This window comes from Typopeltis vanoorti, chromosome 1, assembly GCF_054136105.1.
Source record: "Typopeltis vanoorti isolate ZY-2024b chromosome 1, IOZ_Tvanoo_1.0, whole genome shotgun sequence".
NCBI classification, from domain to species: domain Eukaryota; kingdom Metazoa; phylum Arthropoda; class Arachnida; order Uropygi; family Thelyphonidae; genus Typopeltis; species Typopeltis vanoorti.
In genome coordinates, this window is record NC_143549.1 from 84,553,292 (window position 1) to 84,574,143 (window position 20,852).

The window sequence follows — 20,852 nt, forward strand, 5'->3', positions numbered from 1 at the left end:
GAATATAAAACTGAACTGTGCGCTTATGTCTGTGGTATGCTTCTTCAGAAGATTCTTGTTTATCATGGAGACAGTGTTGGTGATGTGTGATTAAATATTCACTTGTGAACATCAATGTTTTCATTAATGCATAGGCAAAGAAATGGACACACACATATATATATATATGCACATGTGCCAAAAGTCGACAAATTTACAACTTGTTTACTTTCGACACCTATATATCTACAATTTGCTTGTAGAAAAGAGTTTCTATATTTTTGTGTCACATACAAAAACTTGTTTCTACAAGCAAATCTTAGATCATACATTCCCAAACTGCTTTATATGACACAAACATTCCTCTGAAACACAACACAAAGTTAGGTGTGATTCTTGTTTTGGGTATTTAATGCAAGACTGTAGAAGTGCCCATATAATCAATGAGTGATATTAAACTGTTAAATGGTAAACATTTGTGAACGGTGCCAAGCCAAAAGCACACATCTTGGCTTGCATCAATCACTATAGTACTGCACCCAAAAAAGTCACAAAAATAGCATCTGCCCAGTACATTCATGATAATGTGATATTTGTCCTTTGGTTGGTAATACTTCATTCAAATTCCATCTGGGGAACAAGATTATAAGGAACTTTTCAACAGAAGGTTATTGGTCTCATAAGTAAATGTCAGAGTTTGTCTTCAGAGAAACTTGAGGTTTTCATCACATAAAAACTACAAACTCGACAGTGAAGAGACACAAGTACACTAACATGTAGGAATAAGGAGGTGGTGGTGGTGGTGCCCCTGCACAAAGCACTGAACACTTGGACTATCATAACCAGATTTGGTCACCTGGTTTTCATTATGATGTGGAAACAATGGAGAGGGTCCAGAGATGAGTGACAATATCAGGGCTCTAGAATGTTGGCTTTGGAGAGAGGTTAAAGGGATGCAGATTACAAGTGGATAGGAGGAAGAGATGTGATATGATTAATGATGTTTAAGTTAGTAAGGAGGTTTTGTTGGATTATCCAGAAGAGATTTTCAAAAGAGTAGAAGGAAAGAGGGGAAGAAAGAGTAGCCATCCCTGGAAGTTGTATAAGAGTGTGGTAAAGAAGGGTATGTGAAGAGACCTGGTTTTTTACATGGAGAGCTGTGTTCTGGTAATGCATTACCAGAACATGTTGTTACTGAAGGGAGTGTTAAGTGTTTTAAGAGTTGATATGATAAATATGTTGTCAGTTGAATAAACCTCCCACGATGAGGCTTCTAACTCCACGTATGGTGTGAAGATAATGATCATAATAATGATAACAATATACTGGCCTCATAGCATTAACTGATTCTGTCATAATTTTAACCAATTAATACCCTGGTTTTTTTTAAAAATAGCCCTGAAAGAAGTATCGATTGTAGTAGGCATGTCGTCATCAGCAAGTAAGAAATAAGAACTAAAAACTATTTGAATAAAAAACACTTTCATTTATATCATCACAGATGGACTTCAATAGGTATATTTAGCATTAAATTAAATGAATTTAATAACATTATTATTTTTCTTTAAAATAGTCAGGCAATATGTATGTCAAAATACAGGCAATTTGAACAACAGAAGGAAGATCTAAAAATAAATTAATTTCATAAAAATTTAAACCAAATACTGTACAGCCAATAAACATATCCAAAATTACAGGAAAATGGCACTTTCATCAACTTTAAGTATTTCAAACTGATTGCATAATTCTGTATCAGCATCAGAATTTGACAATTTTACAGAACTCTTTTGCTGTTTATTTTCTTTAGTTGCACCCTCACTGGATAATTTGTTGGAATTATTTTTCTGTTTCTTTTTTTTCTGAAGAAATTTTCTATCTGTCCTGTCTAGGCAATCCTCTGGCAAATCAAAAAGAAGCTGGGAGTATAACTGAGAAAACAAAACAGCAAAGGAAGAATTTTTAACAAACAATTCAGATATATATAAGTCTGGATAGGGCCTTAAAAGTAGTTCTTTAGTAAGATTGTAAATCACTGTCCCATTAAAACATTTGTATATCTCAGGGTTTGGAAAAGGATTTCCAAGAAGTTTATTTAGATATATAGCAAATAAAAGACATGTTTGCAACTGACTATAGGAGTGTACAATATTTAATAGGAGAGGTTTTGCATTATTATGCTGTGGCTTCTGAAAAAATTTTTGAAGGTTTTCATATGCTTTTTTGGCATCACTACAAGTAGTTAAATTTATTAATTTATCAAGATGTATTTTTTTATCTCCACTGCTGTCCTTTTCAACTATTACTGATGAATTATCATTACACTTACATAATTGGGCACTTTTCAATCCTTCTTTCTTTCCATTAGCAATTTCTGAATGAGAATATATCACCATTAAAAGGATTATACATATCACAAGGGCATAAAAAAAATCATCAGTTGCTTTTGGAGTGGAATTTTTCAACCAATAATATATGACTATAGCTAACAATTTCAACATGTCAGGAAACTGGGAAACATATCCTTCATTTGTACCCAAAACAGCTAACAATAATTTTCTCTTTAGGTTTATTTTCATATGTGGAATGCACTCTAAATCTGGCAATTTTCCATACTGAGCAACATCATACAATGGCTCGATATATTCTCTCTGAAAATTTTTATTTTTTCTATCATACTCTTCAATATAATTTAACCTAGTTTTTTGTTGTTCATTCATACATTCATGTGTTTTCATTTCTTTATCATGTAATAATAAAATGCCATATATTACTTTTCTAATAGATAATGAACAAAAATAACTACTGGGCACTGTAAAGTTTTCCACCTGACTTGACAAAAATACACGATGCAAGCCTACAGCATTAAGTAAAAATGGTGGTAATAATGCATGATGAAAGTTTACAGAAAATGAATGTGTTAAAACTTTACCACCATAAGATAACAGTCTTGAATTAGAAATTTTAGCTTCATTGTCATCTATTTTTTCTTTACTAGTCAAACAATGAACTAGATTAGTACTACATCTATTGTAGCTTTCGACTGTATCATAAATAAGTTTCTGTATGTCATCTCTTTTACATTTCTTTACATGATTAAGAACATGTTCTACAGCATCTTGTAAACAATAATTCTGTAACCATGCTAAGAGACCAATCATTCTTGTATGCCTCTTGCTAACTTTTAATTTCTTTGACTTTATTTTAGGAAGATGAATATTTGAGAAGAATGTTTCAAATGTAGACATGTGAACAAAATCATTTCCAATGAGTGTTCCAAACAGTGGCAATACAGATCTATCAATGCCAGAAAAATAAGAAAGAAAGTTATCAATTGAATATATTTGACAATTGAGGTAGCTGAATTCTTTTCCTTTTTCTACTTCATTTTGAATAGCAATTTCAACAGAATCTGATCTGATAAATCCATGCTGAATATCAAATACATAAAAATCACTATCTTGACTAATAACAGGGCACTGAAAATAATTAGCTAATGCTACAATTTCATTATCTGCTTCATAACCACTCTGGGCATGAGAAATTTCCATCTCTTCTATAATGGTTTTAAAAACTTCATGAGCTAAAACTGGAAGTAACTTTTCTGAAGAACTTCCAAATTTTGATATCTGCTGACTAACTGAAAGTCGTCGCCTGTATCGCTCTTGAGTAGTATGGAGTTTTCTTTCTGATACATCATGTCCACCATCATAAATAATGAGTGGCTTAATATTGCAATGTGAAAGTGCTGAAAAATATTCTCTGGTAACCAAGGCAAACCTGAAAAAGTTTATAAACATTATAAATTACTAAATATCAAATCAATTAGACAAAAAAGCAATTGAAGTAAGGAAGGTTTTTGACATATATAAGAAAGGATATACATTATAGCCAAATAGACAAACTAATGTTTATATTATACAATTTAAAAAAAAAAAAGTTCAGAAAAGTAAATGATAATACAGATAGTATAACTTTATGGTCCATATGTAGCTTCAATTAGGGCTTTCATTCAATTTGGGTTCTACTGATCTGACAGAATTTTAAGCTTCTGATTCCCCTCAGAGGTCACAGAAATCTAGACTACTTCTACAGCCTAACAGAGGTAGGTATAGTAAGGTATCCTACATAATACTATAGTCCTATCTGAAAATTAGGTCACTCACATAAGGGCTTAATATATATATATATATATATATATATATGAGTAGGACTTGAAAAATTTAGTGTTGGCTCACCAATTAGGCAAATATCTCACTAGTCAGATCTTAGACTGGGTGTGCCACAATCCACCTAATATATATCATAGTTACATGTTTAATATAACTGGGTGTATGGGGTGTCGAGGAGAGATAGTACCTCTCCACTTGGACAGATGCATGTAATTGTGGTTCAGATGGATTGGTTCTCACTTATGACTCCAAGAAGTTACTGTAAACTGGTAGCAACCACATCCCGGTAAACTGTGTCAACCCACAGCCTAAACTAAGTGAGGGTAGCCAGATATGGCAATCTCAAGCAGCAACTGTTTGCAGTGAATCGACTGCAAACAGCATCTGTACTCCATGTTAGGAGTGGTGGTTGACAATTGACGAAACCTAACCATTGAAACCGAATGAACTCTAACCAACCTAAAGATACATGCCAGCTCGACCGTCTCCCGGTCAAACAAGGGTCACACCCACTATTAGGGAACCAAGATAGTGAAGGTAAAAAATATGCTATTAGAACAAAACACGACCTAGTAGACAGGGAATAACAAGCATAGGAACATAGAATGTAAGAACTCTTCACCAGAAAGGAGCATTGGCAATACTACTGCATGAATTAGACAACTACCGATGGGAAGTGATTGTACTCTACAAAACCAGATGGACTGGAAATGGAGAATTTCAATGGACAGTATGAAATCTTAACTTCAGGCAGGGAGGACAACAAACACCAAGAGGGAGTAGACACTTATACTAAAACCAAAGGTTCAAAACTCTCTATTATCTTACAATTCTATCTCACCTAGGATAATTAAAGCAAGATTTAAAACATCAGTTGGATCACTGACTATTATTCAAATATACTCACCAACTTCAACATCATCAGAAGAAGACATTGGGAGTTCTATACAGACCTGCAAAAAGCAGTATAGCACACTAATTGTAATGGGGGACTTAAACACAAAAGTAGGCAAAGACTGGGATACCTGACCAAGAGTAATCGGACAGTTTGGGTATGGAGAAAGCAATGAACGTGGTGAAAGACTGCTAAACTTCTGCTCAAATATAAGACTATCAATAACCAACACTCTCTTTAAACAACAAAAAACCAAAGAAAATGGATATCACCAGATGAACACCAAGAATATGATAGACTATATTATTGTAAACCAAAGATGGAAATCAAGTATCCTAAATTGCAGATCCTTTGCTGCAGACTGTGGATCAGACCATAAGCTAGTACTAGCAAACTTAAGAATAAAGTTAAAATCTGAAAGGACTTTTAGAATCAAAAGAAGACTGAATATAAATAAACTACAAGGCAATAATGTTCTAAGAAATATCAACTAGAACTAGATAAAAGCCTGAAGGAACTACCGACACAGAATATAAACATCGAAGAATATTGGTGCAAATTAAAGGAAATAATATTAAAATCGGCAGAAAATACAATAGGTTACACGGAAAGAGAAAGTAAAAAGAATTGGATCTCAAATGAAATAAAAAGGTTAAGCATGAAATTAAAACAGAAATATAACAGAAATGAATATAATAGATTAACTAGAGAAATTAGAAAACTAGTTAAAAGAGACAAGAATAACTTGTTAGAAGAAAAATGCAAAATGGCAGAAGCCATCAAAATGAAATAACCTCCATAGATTATATAAACAAATAGACCAAATTAGTAAGACATGGGCAACAAAAATGCAAATGATCAAAAACAAAGAGGGACAACTAATTGAAAGTAAAACAAAAAGAATGGCCAGATGGGAAGAATACTTTAGAGACATATAATAAAAACAGCTCTCAGGATATTACTATTCCAGCCACTGAAATGGAAGAGGAAACAAATATCTTTACCAAAGAAATAATAGCACACAGCATAGATAAACTTAAAACTAGAAACGCACCTGGTATGGATCAGATACATGCAGAATTCTTAACAGCAGGAAAGGAATAACTTTTGGAACCATTAAAAACATTATTCGAAAGGATCTACAAAAATGAAGCATTACCTACTGATTGGACCAAATCAGTTATAACTCCTATATACAAAAAAGGAGATAAAACAGAATTAATAATTACAGGGGCATTAGCCTCCTCAGTATTCCAAGTAAGGTTTTGATGAAAGTACTTCAAAAATAAATTAAACCATATATATAGAACTAGCATTAGGAGAAGAACAAGCAGGTTTCAGACCAGGACAAAGCAGAATTGCTCAACTGTTCACTTTAAGACAGTAGAAAAGACACTAGAGTACAACCAAAGTTGCTATATTATTATTATTATTATGTGACACCTCCAGGGAGTCCAAAGACTCATCAAGGGAGAGTGTACCAACAGCATTGAACGATTGAATCCCATCCAACTACTAACTGCGCTCAAACTTGCTTAAGCTATTAGTAGCAGAGGCTCTACCAATCGATCAACCTTAGACTTTCATCAGGCATTTGATTCACTCCATAGAAGAGAACTATGGAAAACTATGAAAGAATTTGGAATCCCCAACAAAACAATAAGAATAATAAAGAATCTGTACGAGAAATCTGAAAGTGCAGTATGAGCGGAGGACACCTTAACCAACTGATTCCACACAGAGAGCGGAGTAAGATAGGGATGCAATCTGTCACTAGACCTGTTCAATCTTACACTGGAAGAAGCAACAAGTAAGGCCTTAAACAAAGAAGACTCCGGAATCAAAATATATGGGAAAAATATAACAAATTTAAAATTTGCAGATGACATTGCATTGCTTGCAAGCACAGAAGATCTACAACAAATTTCTGATAAAATAAAGGAAGAATGTATAAAATTTGGATTAAACATAAATATAGACAAAACAAAAATTATGCAGATAAGAAAAAGAAACACCAATCTGAAAATTGATAGTAAGAATCTAGAGCAGGTAAAAAACTTCGTCTACCTGCTCTAGATTCTCACCTACCTTGGAGGAGTAATTGAGTACAATGGTGAAATTACAAAAGATATAAACAGACGAATCAATCAAGCAACCCAAACTTTTGGACGAATTAATAAAATATGGAAGTCAAGAGACATCAAACAAGCAACAAAAGTAAGACTCTATGAAACAATGATCCTCCCAATACTCCTCTATGGAAGTGAATGCTGGAATCTCAAAAAGGCTGAAGAGAAAAAATTATTAACTACTGAAATGGGTTGGCTAAGAAGATTACTTGGAGAATCTCTGCTGGATAGACTAAGAAATGAAGACAAGGAAACGATCAAACAAGAAATAACAATAGTACAGAAAATCCAAGAAAGAAGACTGTGATGGTTTCGCCATGTGACCAGAATGGGAACAGAAAGATTACCATCTAAAGCCCTGAATACAATGATGGAAAGTAAAAGATCCAAAGGGCAGCCGAGAATTGGATAGACAAAAAAGAGGACCTGAAAACCAAATCACAACAAGTGACACCAAACTGGACTGAATTGTTTGCACTCTCCAGGGACAGACAGAAGTGGAAAACAGTTCATTCTGCCTCATCATCATCCACATAGATGATGGAAGAGAGAAGAAGAAGAAGACATGTTTAATCCTGGAGCTGGTCCATTTATGAACTGCTGCTAATGCTAGGACTATTTTTTATACTGTATAACTACCAATGTTAAAGCAAATAAGTTAACTACTTATATATTAATGTGTTTATCAGTCTGTGAAGAAAAATTCATGCATCTTATAAGACCATTTATTATCTTTTTTTTTTTAATTAATGATATTATTTTTTGCTATGTTTTCACTCCTAACACTTATGTCTTGAATCACTTTTATAGAAAAAAAAAATCAAACAATTTCTTCTTTGTCATTATAAACATTGAAAACATTCAGTAACAAACTCTCTCAATAAATTTAAACTCTTGGACAATCCAAGAAAGAAGACTGCGATGGTTTGGCATAACTACATTAGTGCATTTCTGAACTCATTGTCCGATGAACAGGGCAATGATGTGATATGACACAGCAGCAACCCAGAAGGAAATGTTAGACAAAATAAAAAATATTTATTTTCCCCTGTGAAAATTTTCATAAAAAAATATCAGAAAAGTATCATGACAATGAACCTGCAAAATATTTTTAATCAAAAAAACATATGATACATATTTCAAATAATAGAGTAGCATGACTGTTCTAGAAATAAGTAAATGTAACAAAAATTAGTATTTTATTCATTTACTGAAGGGTTCTCTCCCCCCCCCAATGCATCTAATACAAGTTTATAAATCGTGGAGCCCCAATGCGCTGCAGAACACAGTTTAAGACACATTGCTCTAAAAATAAAATGATTCATACATATCCTATCCTCTCACTGGTTGAGTTCCATTACAACAAAATCAACAGTAATTGACAAACCTGACTGTAATGACCAGTCATTCCCCAATAGATGCAGTAAGTAACATAAACATATAAAAAAAAACTATATTTATGACAACAAACAATGAAACAGAATTGGTATTGTATAAATAAAACTGACGATTAAACTGAAACTCTTATTCTGATGTTTTTACCGATCAACTAAAAATTCTCACTCATCATTGGACAAGTACATTTTCAAGTCCATTTCATTGCTGTTGTGTGGCTTATGCAAAAGTGCTACAAAATTCATGTCAATTTGACTGTATCATTGCCTTTTTATCAATGTATGAAGGTTTTAAGAGTAAATAGTGCATCAGCACTCATCTTAAATGGTCCAATGCAATTAACTGTAGGATAACTTTAATATATCAATACTTTTATTTATCAATTAATTATAACCAAATCTGTATAGAGTGGGAGACAATGTGTTTGTTTTAAGATATATTAGAAAACAATAATGAAGGAGAATGCTATATTTGGTTGGTATATTTGAATTACTCCAAGGTGTATATATAATAGTAAATTTGGAAAAGGGGGATGAAGCTTATCTCCTTCTACTACAATCATACAATCCGCAAAAGCTCTGGCAGAAAACAGGAGATAGCCAACACTGTTTCCCCCATTGTAAATACAGGCAAAAAAGTTATAAATTATTTACAGAAAATTATATATTAAAAACTTATCTATATCAGTGCCCTAAACACGTCATTTCACACTTCACACATGCAAAACAGATGAAACTCTGAAAACAAAAACTAATGATAAGTGACAATGTTCAATTGGTTTGGTTGACACAATAACCAATCACAGTCGCTGATTTCACAGGTGCTATTGTCTCAAAACGCACCCTGCCTCGCTTTCTAGATGGTTCAAACTACTGGAATGCTAAGATATGACTTGCTGATCTGTACATCTGTTCAAAGAGCTGAAATGTGCCTGTATTTGTGACCGCACACCCAGGCTATTAATGCAAATATGATGCAATGTTTACATATTGAAATGTGTCCTCTTCATGAAGTATATTGTGTTTAATTTTAGGAATCATGCAAAGCCAGGAAATAATTAGAGGAGTCCTTAATAGAAATAAATGCAAAAAATATAACATCAGTGATATCGCTATTCTGTGGGTGCATGTCGCACACCTTGCACACCCTGAATATACACCACTAATACCTATCTAGTAATTTAAGGTTATGCTATTGATCAGTTTACACCCTGTTTCAAGATCCAACACCATCCCATTTTTTTTCATCACTGGGTTATAAAAGATAACCCATTGTCATGATCTCTAATTTTCTGAGGTTTAGTGCTATTGGTCACATTCAGACAAGTATATTGTTATTTGACTTGTTTTGTTATATATTGCACCAACACTGACAAATGTGATAATTCAGGAAAATCTTGTGTGATGATAAATATTATTAATCAGTTAATTAATATGTTCCATACTGACTGACTGATTTTGATTCAAATCATGTGTATGGATATAGAGAAAATTGCTCCATCCAAAGAAATCACAGCAGAAAATTACTGGCAGTTTTCAGTGAAAAATGATTACAGAAATATAAATTTCAAATATGAAAATACTTTTATTTTATATATTATAATAATCAAATTTATTATAATAATAGTTGAAATGTTATAAGGGAAAACTATATTAATAAAATGATAAGTTTTTTCTTTAAAAAAAAAAAACACTTAAAAGTATTTCATAGTTGCCTGACCCTCCCAAATTTAATTTAAAATATCATATTATGATAATAAAAATTAATATCTTCACAAAATATCTAACAGGACATTAAAAAAAATAAAACAAATTCTTAAATTTAATTATTATGTATGAAAAATAGCATACTAAATACTAAACTAGCATTTTTCTTATTTACTTATTGGTATAATCTTCATTAATATATTTCAGGTCATTCTTTAAATATTCCATATTCTATAGCTTAGAGGGAAAGAATCACTCATATCATATTATTTCTTAGATATGTTTTTGACTTTTAATCTGCTGAACAATTTTTCTTCCTAAGCTACGATTACTGGCAGTGTAAAACATAAATAAATAAATAAGACAGCAATTTACTTCTGAAAAATCCCTTTTATAAAGTTGTACTTTATAAGAAACAAATCAGCTAACTCTTTCAATACCACTTGTTTCATAAATATTCTTTTCAATGAAAAAAAACTGAACATAAGAATTACAGAGAAGTTTTCCTGGTAAGATTAATGCAAGCATACTTAAGAAAAAGCTGACAAAAACTGTGGAAGGGAAACTAGGAAAAGAACAAGTTGAGTTCAGGACAAATAGAGGTTGGTTGTCAAAATCAGATTTCCACTTTAAATTGAGAAATCATGAGAATATAACAAGAATCTCTATCTGAGTTTTGTAGATCTGGAAAGACATATGACAAGGTGCCAAGAGAAAAGTTGCTCAAAACATCACAATTATATGGAATAAATGGGACACTATATTGAGCAATGCAATCTATATTTGAGTTGTAAGTCAACACTTAGAACTGAAAGAAGTACAGGAAGATAGTTTCATGTTAAATCTGTGTGAGGCAAGGATGCACATTATGTCCACTGTTATTCATCATTTATATGGCTCACATCATGGAGGAAAATGGCAACAAATCTGACATCAAAATTTATGTCCCTCATAATTAAATTCCTCCATAATAATTACACTCGTGATAATTTGCCAATGTATGGTTTCCATATGTAAGAATGTATATAATGAGCCCCAGCCAGTACGAAGGACAGGAAATCAGAATGGGATAGCTAGGGGTGGGACAAATGGACCACTGCATTTCATGTATACTAATGCCAGGAGTATTAGGAACAAGAAAGAAGAATTTCTGGCCTTGGTTGGCTCTTCCTGGCCACAGGTTATTGGCATTAGTGAAACATGGCCAACAGAAGATGATATAGTTAGTGGGATAGAATGTGTAGGGTATAGTGTGTTCAGGAGGGACAGAGAGAATAAAATGGGTGTGGGGGGGGAGTGTTATTGATGAATGATAGCTGATGAACTGCAGCCAAGGAGAATAAAAGTTCTTTGCAGGATAGTGAAGAGTTCATTTGAGGCTATTTGGTGTGAGATTGAGACTAATGGAACAAGTTGTACAGTTGGGTGCTGCTATAGACCAGGTGATGGAATAGGTGGTGGAGATAGTATGCATAGACAAATTGATGAAATGAGTGGAAGGAGGGTAATTATTATGGGGGATTTCAATTACGGTAACATTGATTGGAAGGAGGAGAGGACACATGTGAGGAAGGAACTGGATTTTAATCAGTTACTAAGGGATAACTATTTGAGACAGCATGTAATGGAAAATACTAGGAGTTCGAGAGTGCTTCCAACGGGAGGTGGCTAAATGTGTGAAATTTTCGATTAAGAGAAGGTACATGTGGAATTACCGTGGTGGCAAGTATGACAAGCTTAGGAGATTGCTTGGTTCAGTGCCATGGCATGTAAAATTGCAAGGGCTCGATGTTGATAGGGCATGGGAAGAGGTCAAGGAGCATTTGCAGGAGGTTATGGCTCACTGTATATCTAGAATCTGAATAGTAAATCATGTAGGGGTTAAATGGATGAAAAACACCATTAAACTTGAGGTGCAAAAAAAAGAAACAACTGTGGAAGGAATTTAAGGAGAAAGGTGACCTGCAGGCACATGACCAGTATAAAGCGCAGGCCAGAAGGGTAATGAGGGTGGTAAGAAAAGCAAAAGCAGATTATGAAAGGAAATTAGCCATGCAAGCTAAAGAAAATCCCAAACAGTTCTTTCAATATGCTGCAAGTAAAAGAAAAACTGTACACGGCAGAATAATTTTAAGGAATGCCGATGGTAGGGAGGTCACTGAATCAGTCAATATAGTGGAATTACTGAGTGAGCACTTTGCAAGAGTATATCATCCAGGTGGTGACATTGAAGGAATGAAGGAACCATTAATTTATATGGGAATTGTAGTGAATGAAGTGGAGGTGAATAGTCTATTACAGACATTTAATGTGAATACATCTGTGGGATTGGATGGTATACCAGCACAGGTCTTACGTGATGCAGCTAAAGAATTGTCAGTGCCCTTGACCATGTTGTTTAATCTGAGTCTCGAGTCTGGTTTAGTCCCGAATGGGTGGAAAGAGGGGAAAATAGTTCAACTGCATAAAGGAGGATCCAAGACTACTGTTGCAAATTACCGACCAATCAGCATATCAGGAGCCGTTGTCAAGGTCTTGGAGAAAGTAGTCAAAGAAAAATACAGGAATGGATTGATGAAAATGAGATACTGTATGGGAGATAGCATGGTTTTGTGAAGAGTAGATCATGCCCCAGTAACTTGCTCAGGTTTTATAACCCAGTGACAGCTGAACTGGATAATGGTAAAGGGTTTTCAGTGATACTGACGGAACTGGCTAAGGCCTTTGACAGGATATCACATGGAATTCTAATCCATAAACTGCAACATATGGGAATGGATATAGGGTTGGTGAGATGGATAGGAGGGTGGTTGATGGAGAGATACCAGAGAGTAGTTTACTCAGGAGTAGGGTCCAAAAGACGGCCTGTGACTAGTGGTGTGCCACAGGGTTCTTTTCTTGGACCACTGCTGTTTAATTTGTTCATTAACGATATAGGGAAATAACTGAGCGGAACAGTTTATTTGTTCGCTGATGATGCAAAGTTGGGTAGGGCAATAGTGAATGCAAAAGATGTCAATTTTGCAGGATGATTTGGATAGATTGGAGGTCTGGGCTAAGGAGAATGGATGTCAATTTAATGTGGCAAAATGTAAGTTTATGCATTTTGAAGTGAAAAGATTAGCACAGTACATCACATTGGTGGAACTGTACTCCATGAGATTGATGAGGCCAGGGACTTGGGAGTGTTGGTGGATAGGGAGTTGAAGTTTAGGGGGCACATTGCAAAAGTGGCTAAATCAGCTCATCAAATCATTTGGATGCTGAAGAATACTTTGACGAGCAGAGATAAGCAAGTTATTGTTCCTCTGTATCGAGCCTTGATAAGACACCCATCACAACTACTGTGCCCAGATCTGGTCACCTAGGTTTCTTCTTGATGGGGGAGGAGGTTGAGAGGATCCAGAGGCGAGTGACCAAGATGATAGCAGGTCTATGGAATGAACCTTATGAAAACAGGTTGAAGATGTGTGGGTTGCAGAAATTGGTTGATAGGCGGAAAAGGGGGAGATGTGATTGAAACATTCAAATTGCTGAAGAGTTTCTATAGGATTAATTCAGAGGATATTTTTGAGAACTGGTGGTGGGAGGACTAGGGGACATCCATGTAAGATGGGCAAGAGTGTGGTTAGTAAGTGTGTTAGAGCTGGGTTTTTTACTTTTAGAGTGGTGAATAAGTGGAATAAGCTGCAGAGTCAGCCAGTTGGTTGGTTGGTTGGTTGGTTGGTTGGTTTATAGTTTATTTGGCACAAAAACTACAAAGGTCATACTGTGCCATACTAAAGGTTACAAACATTAGCATTTACAGAGAATTATTAACAATATGTCTGTACAAGAATCTAGTTTTGTAAAGCAGCATCTCTAGGTAAACAGAACTGTTGCAGAGGGCACAGCAACACACAGGGTCAGAGGTTATTACAGTAGTGCAAAAATAGTTAACAATATAAGTTAATACATAATATATAAATCTGTTTCTACCGCATTGCTAAATTTAATTTAGCAATGCGGTAGAAACAGAATTTAGGATACATATAAACAGAATTACTACAAAGTACACAAATAAGTAAGATGTCCTACAGCACTACATGATTATTCGAAAAATAAAGTAGTAAATAAGATGCATATACAAAATATATGTTAAGTGATGCAGTATCTACACATAAACAAAATTACTGCAGAGGTTTCAGCAGTACATAAATAGATAACTATAGGTTAACATATGTATAAACAAAACAAGTCAAGGAAAGCAGTGTCTACATCTAGTAAGATTACAAAAAACATTATTATACTAATATTAAAGAGTCAGAAAGGAATTATTATACAGCACTGATGCATAAAATTTAAGTTTAGCATTATGGTATTTACATATTAACAAAATTACAGCAGGGTGATACAAATATACAAAATCAAGGCACATGGTAATACATATGTTAGATTTAACATAATGAATAATACATAGGTATAAAAGTTAAGTTAAGCAAAACAAAACAAAAAAAAAGTATTTACATATAAACAAATTTATGGTCAAATGTGTTTATACAAATTAATTCTTTCTAAAAAATTAAAAACATCATGCAATTTGCCTGAGTCTGCTAGCATTTCCCTGAGTGTATATGGCTTGGTTAGATAGGTGAAAATTTCATTCCTCTCTCATTAAATGTTTGACAATCTACCAGAATATGATGAATAGTGAGATGCGTGCTGCATTTTTCACATATGGGAGGGTCATCAGCTCTCAGTAAATGAGAATGCATAAGGATGACTGTGACCTAGGGGAAACCTAGCAAGGACAACCTCCTCCCTTCTCTTTTGTACGTTGACTAGAATGTCAGTGTTTAATTTCAGGCTTAATGTTATATAATTTGTTTGTTGATGTTCCTTGCCATGTTAACTCCCACTGAGCAATTAGCTTTGATCTTATAAGTTGTCTGTATATGGAACTGTCAAATAGTATGTGGAGAAGGTATGGGCTGATTTAGCAGCTGCATCTGCAGCCTCATTTCCTTTGATTCCAATGTGGCTGGGAATCCAGCAGAACTGAACATCGAAATTAAGGATTTTCATTTTGTGAAGCAGGTGTAGTACTTCATAAAGTACTGGATGAGGATTATACATAGGAGAGGAGATAGCCGCCTGTAAAGAGCTCAATGAGTCTGTATAAATTATACACTTTTGGTAGTGGTTTTCTTTTATATGCACAAGTGCAAGCTGAATGGCATGTAATTCTGCTGTATAATTACTGCAGTCAGGTGGGATCTGATTTGAGATAATAATGTCAGAAAACACAACAGCACAGTCAACAGAGGTGTTAGTTCTTGAACCATCAGTATAGATGGGTAAGAAATCAGCATGTGCTGCTCTGTGTGCATTAAACAATTGCAGGTAAATGGATGATGGGGTATAAGATTTCTGTAGCTGACAAAGTGAGGGGTTGCAGGATGGTGTGCAAACCTGCCATGGAGGAATGCTGTTTGGCTTAGTGTAGCTAATGTTGTCAACATTTATACTAACAGCTTGCACAGTTTCTTTAATACACATACCAAAAGGATGCATAGCAGTTTGATGTGTGATATTGAGCTTCTCAATGCAGAGAGAAGATACTATTCCATGTAGGGTGATCTGGGAGAGATTTTATTTTTAGGGTGTAATTAAGAGACAACTGTTTCCGTCGAAGTGATAAAGCTGGTTCATTTGCTTCTACATAGAGACTTGAAGTGGGTGAGGTGCAAAAGGCACCAGTAGCTATCCGTATACCCTGATGATGGATGGAATCCAACCATCATAGGTTACTCTGTCTTGCTGAACCACAGACTTGGGACCCATAATCCAGCTTTGAACGTATAAGTGCACGATAAAGATGGAGCAATGAAGCTCGATCAGCACCCCACCCAGTAGAGAATAGAGTGTGAAGGTGGTTCAAAGTTCTTTTGCACTTTTCTCTTAGTTGATGAATGTGTCTAGAAATGTGAGTTTTCTGTCAAAAATGAGTCCCAAGAACTTGGTTTCTGTAGTTACTGGAATAACGGCAGGTCCCATTCTTAGTTCATGATCTGGGTGATGAGTGCGTTTTCAACAGAAGTGTACACAGACACTTTTTTCTGTTGAAAACTTAAACCCATTATTAAGAGCCCACAGAGAGTCATGATCAATTGCTTGCTGAAGTTGTCTTTCAATTACCCTCATGTTACGTGAGTGACAGTAGATTGTGAAGTCATCAACAGATAGAGCATTGTCTACAGTGGGAGGAAGCTGTTCAATGATTGAATTGATTTTAATAGCAAAAAGGGTTACACTTAAGACAGAGCCTTGGGGAACACCTTGTTCTTGAAGATATGGTCGAGATAGCGTACTTCCCACTCTGACTTGGAAAGTTCGCCTGGAAAGAAAGTTTTTAATAAATATAGGGAGGTGTCCTTTGAGACCTAGGTTATAGAGGTCTTTGAATATGCCATATCTCCAGGTTGTGTCATAAGCTTTTTCCATGTCAAAAAAAACAGAGACAAGATGTTCTCGCTTCAGAAATGCATCTCTTATACAAGTTTCTAACCAAATTAAATGGTCTAAAGTTGATCAATGTCTACGGAAACCACACTGTGTATTGGAAAGAAGACTATTGCTTTCTAAATACCAGAGAAGTCTGGCATTAACCATTTTCTCTAGTATCTTACAAAGACAGCTGGTTAGAGCAATGGGTCGATGATTATTTGCTTGTGTTGGATATTTTCCTGGTTTTGGGATAGCAATGACAATTGACTTATGCCAAGAATTTGAAAACTCTTCCTCTGCAAGGATTCTATTGCATAATAAGAGAAGAAAATCCATAGAAGATGATGGTAGATGTTATATCATTTCATAATGGATGTCATCAGGTTCTACTGCTCTAGGGTGAGATTGTAGGAGAGCTCCTTGACAAATGGCTGATTATATGACTGAAGAATGTTGGTAGAAAAATTAAGCCTTTGTTTCTCTTGCTGCTCTTTCAGTATTAAAAATTCCAGAGAATAGCAAAAGTTTCTCCCAAAGTATCTGCAATAGCTTTGGGATCAACAAAAACACTTCCATTATAATCTAAGGTGGACAAACAATGTGTACTATATCTGCCTTTTATTTTCTGGATTTTATCCCATACAATTTTTGGACTGGTCATTTGATTAATTGATGTAGTAAATTGGATCCATGATTGTTTTTGATTCTGATGTCTTACAAAACGTGCTTTGGCTCGAGCACGCTTGAAAGTTATTAAATTTGATATGGTGGGGTATCTACGAAATATGCTCCATGTTCTGTGTTGATCTGTTTTGGCTGCCTGACATTCTACGTTCCACCAAGGCTTTGGATAGACTGGAAATCGAGATGATGTTTTTGGGATGGAGGTTGTTGCTGCCTGGACAAGGCATTCTGTTATATATTTTACAGCTTCATTGATAGGTGTTTGACTGATGGCATCAGCATTAAATTGTGCAAGATGAGAGAAAGTGTTCCAGTCAGCCTGGTCCACTTTCCATATAGGTATCCATGTGGGTGAACATGGTTCCTGTGAAGACATTGTACAAAGAACAGGAAAGTGATCGCTTCCATATATGTTCTCTTCAACGTCCCACATGAGCAGTGGAAGAATGGAAGGGGAACAGATTGTAAGATCAATTGCGGAATATGAGCAGGTAGGCATATGGAAGAAAGTATTGAGTTTATTATTTAGAAGGGAAAGGTTATTATTATCAAGAATTTTTCAATGATTCTAACTCGTCTATTAGTGTTGGCACTATCCCATAGAGTATTGTGACCATTAAAGTCACCCATCAAAAGTATGGGTTCAGGCAGTTACAAGATAAGGTTATCAAGATCAATTTCATTTAACTCAGCATTTGGTGGTAAATAAATTGAACATACGATAATAAGGAATCCCACAGAGAAGCGAATCGCTACTGCTTCCAGAGAAGTACTAAGCTGGACCTGATGGAAAGGAGTATGACTGCCCATTAGGATAGCTACTCCTTCATGAGCAGGACCATCTCCAGTTCTATCCTTACGTACAACAGTGAAATTCCTAAAGGTACGGTCCTCATTGGGTCTTAAGTAAATTTCCTGTAGACAGAAACAGAAAGGTTTGTGTTTCTGCAACAACATCTTTATATCATCAATATTCTGGCGGATCCCACGACAGTTACATTGTAAAAATTTTCCTATTTTTTTGATTTTATTGACTTGTCTGGTTTTTCGAGAGGTTGAGGGCTTACCATTGTCAGATTTATATTTATCCACTGTTTTAGGGACGTATGGACAGCCAGTGTCCATCTCTTCCTCTGGTAGATTGTTCAAAACATCAAATTTGTTAGGGTCAGTTGGTATGCTTAGTTTGCTTTCAGTGGGTATGGAGGTATCCATTTTTGCTGTGCGAGTGTCTGGTGGTTTATCTTTGAGTGAAGTCTCCACCATATATTTTTTGGCAGATGAGTTTTCATTAAATGGGACCATTTTTGAAGTTGTCTCTGGAGTAAGGCCATAGGTCTTGTGATTAATGCGCTCAACAGAAAAGCACTTGCGATCGTAAAGTTCGGATATGGTGAATTATCAAATGGTGGAATAGACATACATGTTTGAGTTGCTGTTGGCACTTTTTTAATTATTACTTTTTCAGCATAAGAGGATTGTAGAAGAGGTCTAATGGTGGCTAGCTTTCTTTTTGCATCCTGATATGTTATGTTTTGTTCTGTTTTTATTTTTTGTATCTCTTTTTCATCTTTCCATTTCTGACATGCATGAGAGTATGCTGGATGATCTCCCAGACAGTTGACACATTTAGCTTTTTTTTCACAGCAATATTTATTTTCATGTTTTTTACTACCACATCGAGCACAGGTAGTAGAACCATGACAGGCAGTTTGGGCAAATCCATATCTTTGACATTTAAAGCATCTCAGCGGGTTAGGGATGTACATTCTAACAGGACAGCTCAGATACCCTGCTTTTACAGATGTCGGAAGTTCTTGGTTGAGACCAGGCAGCCATCCCTGTGTATCAGGATGCACCTCACACCCGTCACTCCTTGATCTTTAACACGTTCGTTGCCACGCTACTCAGTTATAGTTTGTTCTGCACGCCAAGCGCTTTCGCGTCTTCAAGGTCACTACGAGTAATTTCGTAGCCGGCTTATCAGATAGAATTTTGTTTCATACGCCAACAGAATAGCTACAGAATTTTTATAATTCTGTAGTTCTAGCATAATCGCTTACCAACAGAAAAACGTATGTGTGTGGAATGCTGAGAAATAATAGGAAAAACAATCCACCAGATGTTATTCAGAAGAAACTAAAGAAAGGGGAATTTGTCTGGCAAAGACGAGGTCCTGTTGTAGTCAGCAAATGAAAGGATAAGAGGGAAGTCCTTTCCATTTCAAATATGCACAAATTTGAAATGGTTAAAGCGCAAAATCGGAATGGTAAATTTCAGTTAAAACCGAATATTGTTAGGGATTATAATTTGGGTATGTCAGGCACCGATCTTTCTGATCAAATGCTTTCATACTATTCCACCTTACGAAAGACAATTAGATGGCCAAAGAAATTGGCAATACACATTTTTGAGGTATACATTCAAAATGTGCATAAATTTTATAACATGATTACTGGAAATGCAATGTCTGCATTAAAATTTAGAGATCAATTTATCTCAATTTTTGTTGGAATGGATGAACTTACAGCATCAGAGAATATCAGGAGGAATTGGGATTTTCATTATTTGGAAATTTTACCGCCAACAGAAAAAAAGAATCACCCGACAAAGCCATGCCGTGTCTGTACAAGAAACAAACGTAGATGCGAAACACCTTATTATTGTCCTGTTTGCCAGGAAAAACCACCATTGTGCGTGGAAAATTGTTTTAAAATGTACCATTCTTAATTTGAATAAATTGTTTTTATTTTTATTTTACTGAGTGCTTTTTTATTTCATTGATTCATTTTTATTTTTATTGATTTTACTAGTTTTAAATTGATTTACAAATTACGTGTTATACTACGGATTAACTCGCGCTTGGCATAGGAGGTTGGTAATCGACATACGAGTATACTCGTAGTTGGCTTGTGAAGCTCATATGCTATATTTTAGTTGAAATTATTTCCCTTCTACCAAGCCCCCAGCCGTGCTCTCCGCTTTATTCAGAATCTAAGGTCCAAATTAAGGTAATTATACAAAGGGATAACTTGTGTTTGGCATAGGAGGTCGGTAAATCGACATACGAGTATACTCGTAGTTGGCTTGTGAAGCTCATATACGAACTACGAGTATACTCATAGTTGGCAGCGAACGTGTTAAGCTCTGAACATATCTCCTCATCAGGAACCTCAAGGAGATTCCATTCTGATATCAATTCCTCTACTGGAATTGAGCGTGGGGTGTTACTGCAATGTATTCCACCCATTGTAGTTGCTTTCAGTAGTTTCTCAGAATGTTGTTTGCACATTGTTTCCACGGGGATATCACAGAATGTAATTTCTTGACAGTTTTGGGAAGTCCTGCCAGTCCTTCTAAACCTTTTTTGGATAAAGAAGGGTGACATTTTCTATTGGTTTTTCACCTG

The 20,852-nt window shown here is 35.2% G+C and overlaps 1 protein-coding gene across 2 annotated transcripts in view; it reads right to left on the minus strand.

Annotated features, from left to right (window-relative positions):
* Nucleotides 1-1,444: 1,444 nt before the first annotated feature.
* Nucleotides 1,445-20,852, minus strand: part of LOC150110167 (single-strand DNA endonuclease ASTE1-like) — a 46,267-nt gene continuing 26,859 nt past the window's right edge. For both annotated transcript variants that reach the window (XM_090391797.1, XM_090391805.1), the window contains one exon: nucleotides 1,445-3,756. In XM_090391797.1, coding sequence (XP_090247923.1) covers nucleotides 1,671-3,756 — 2,086 coding nt within the window. In that variant the 3' untranslated portion in view covers nucleotides 1,445-1,670. The remainder of the gene's footprint in view (nucleotides 3,757-20,852) is intronic.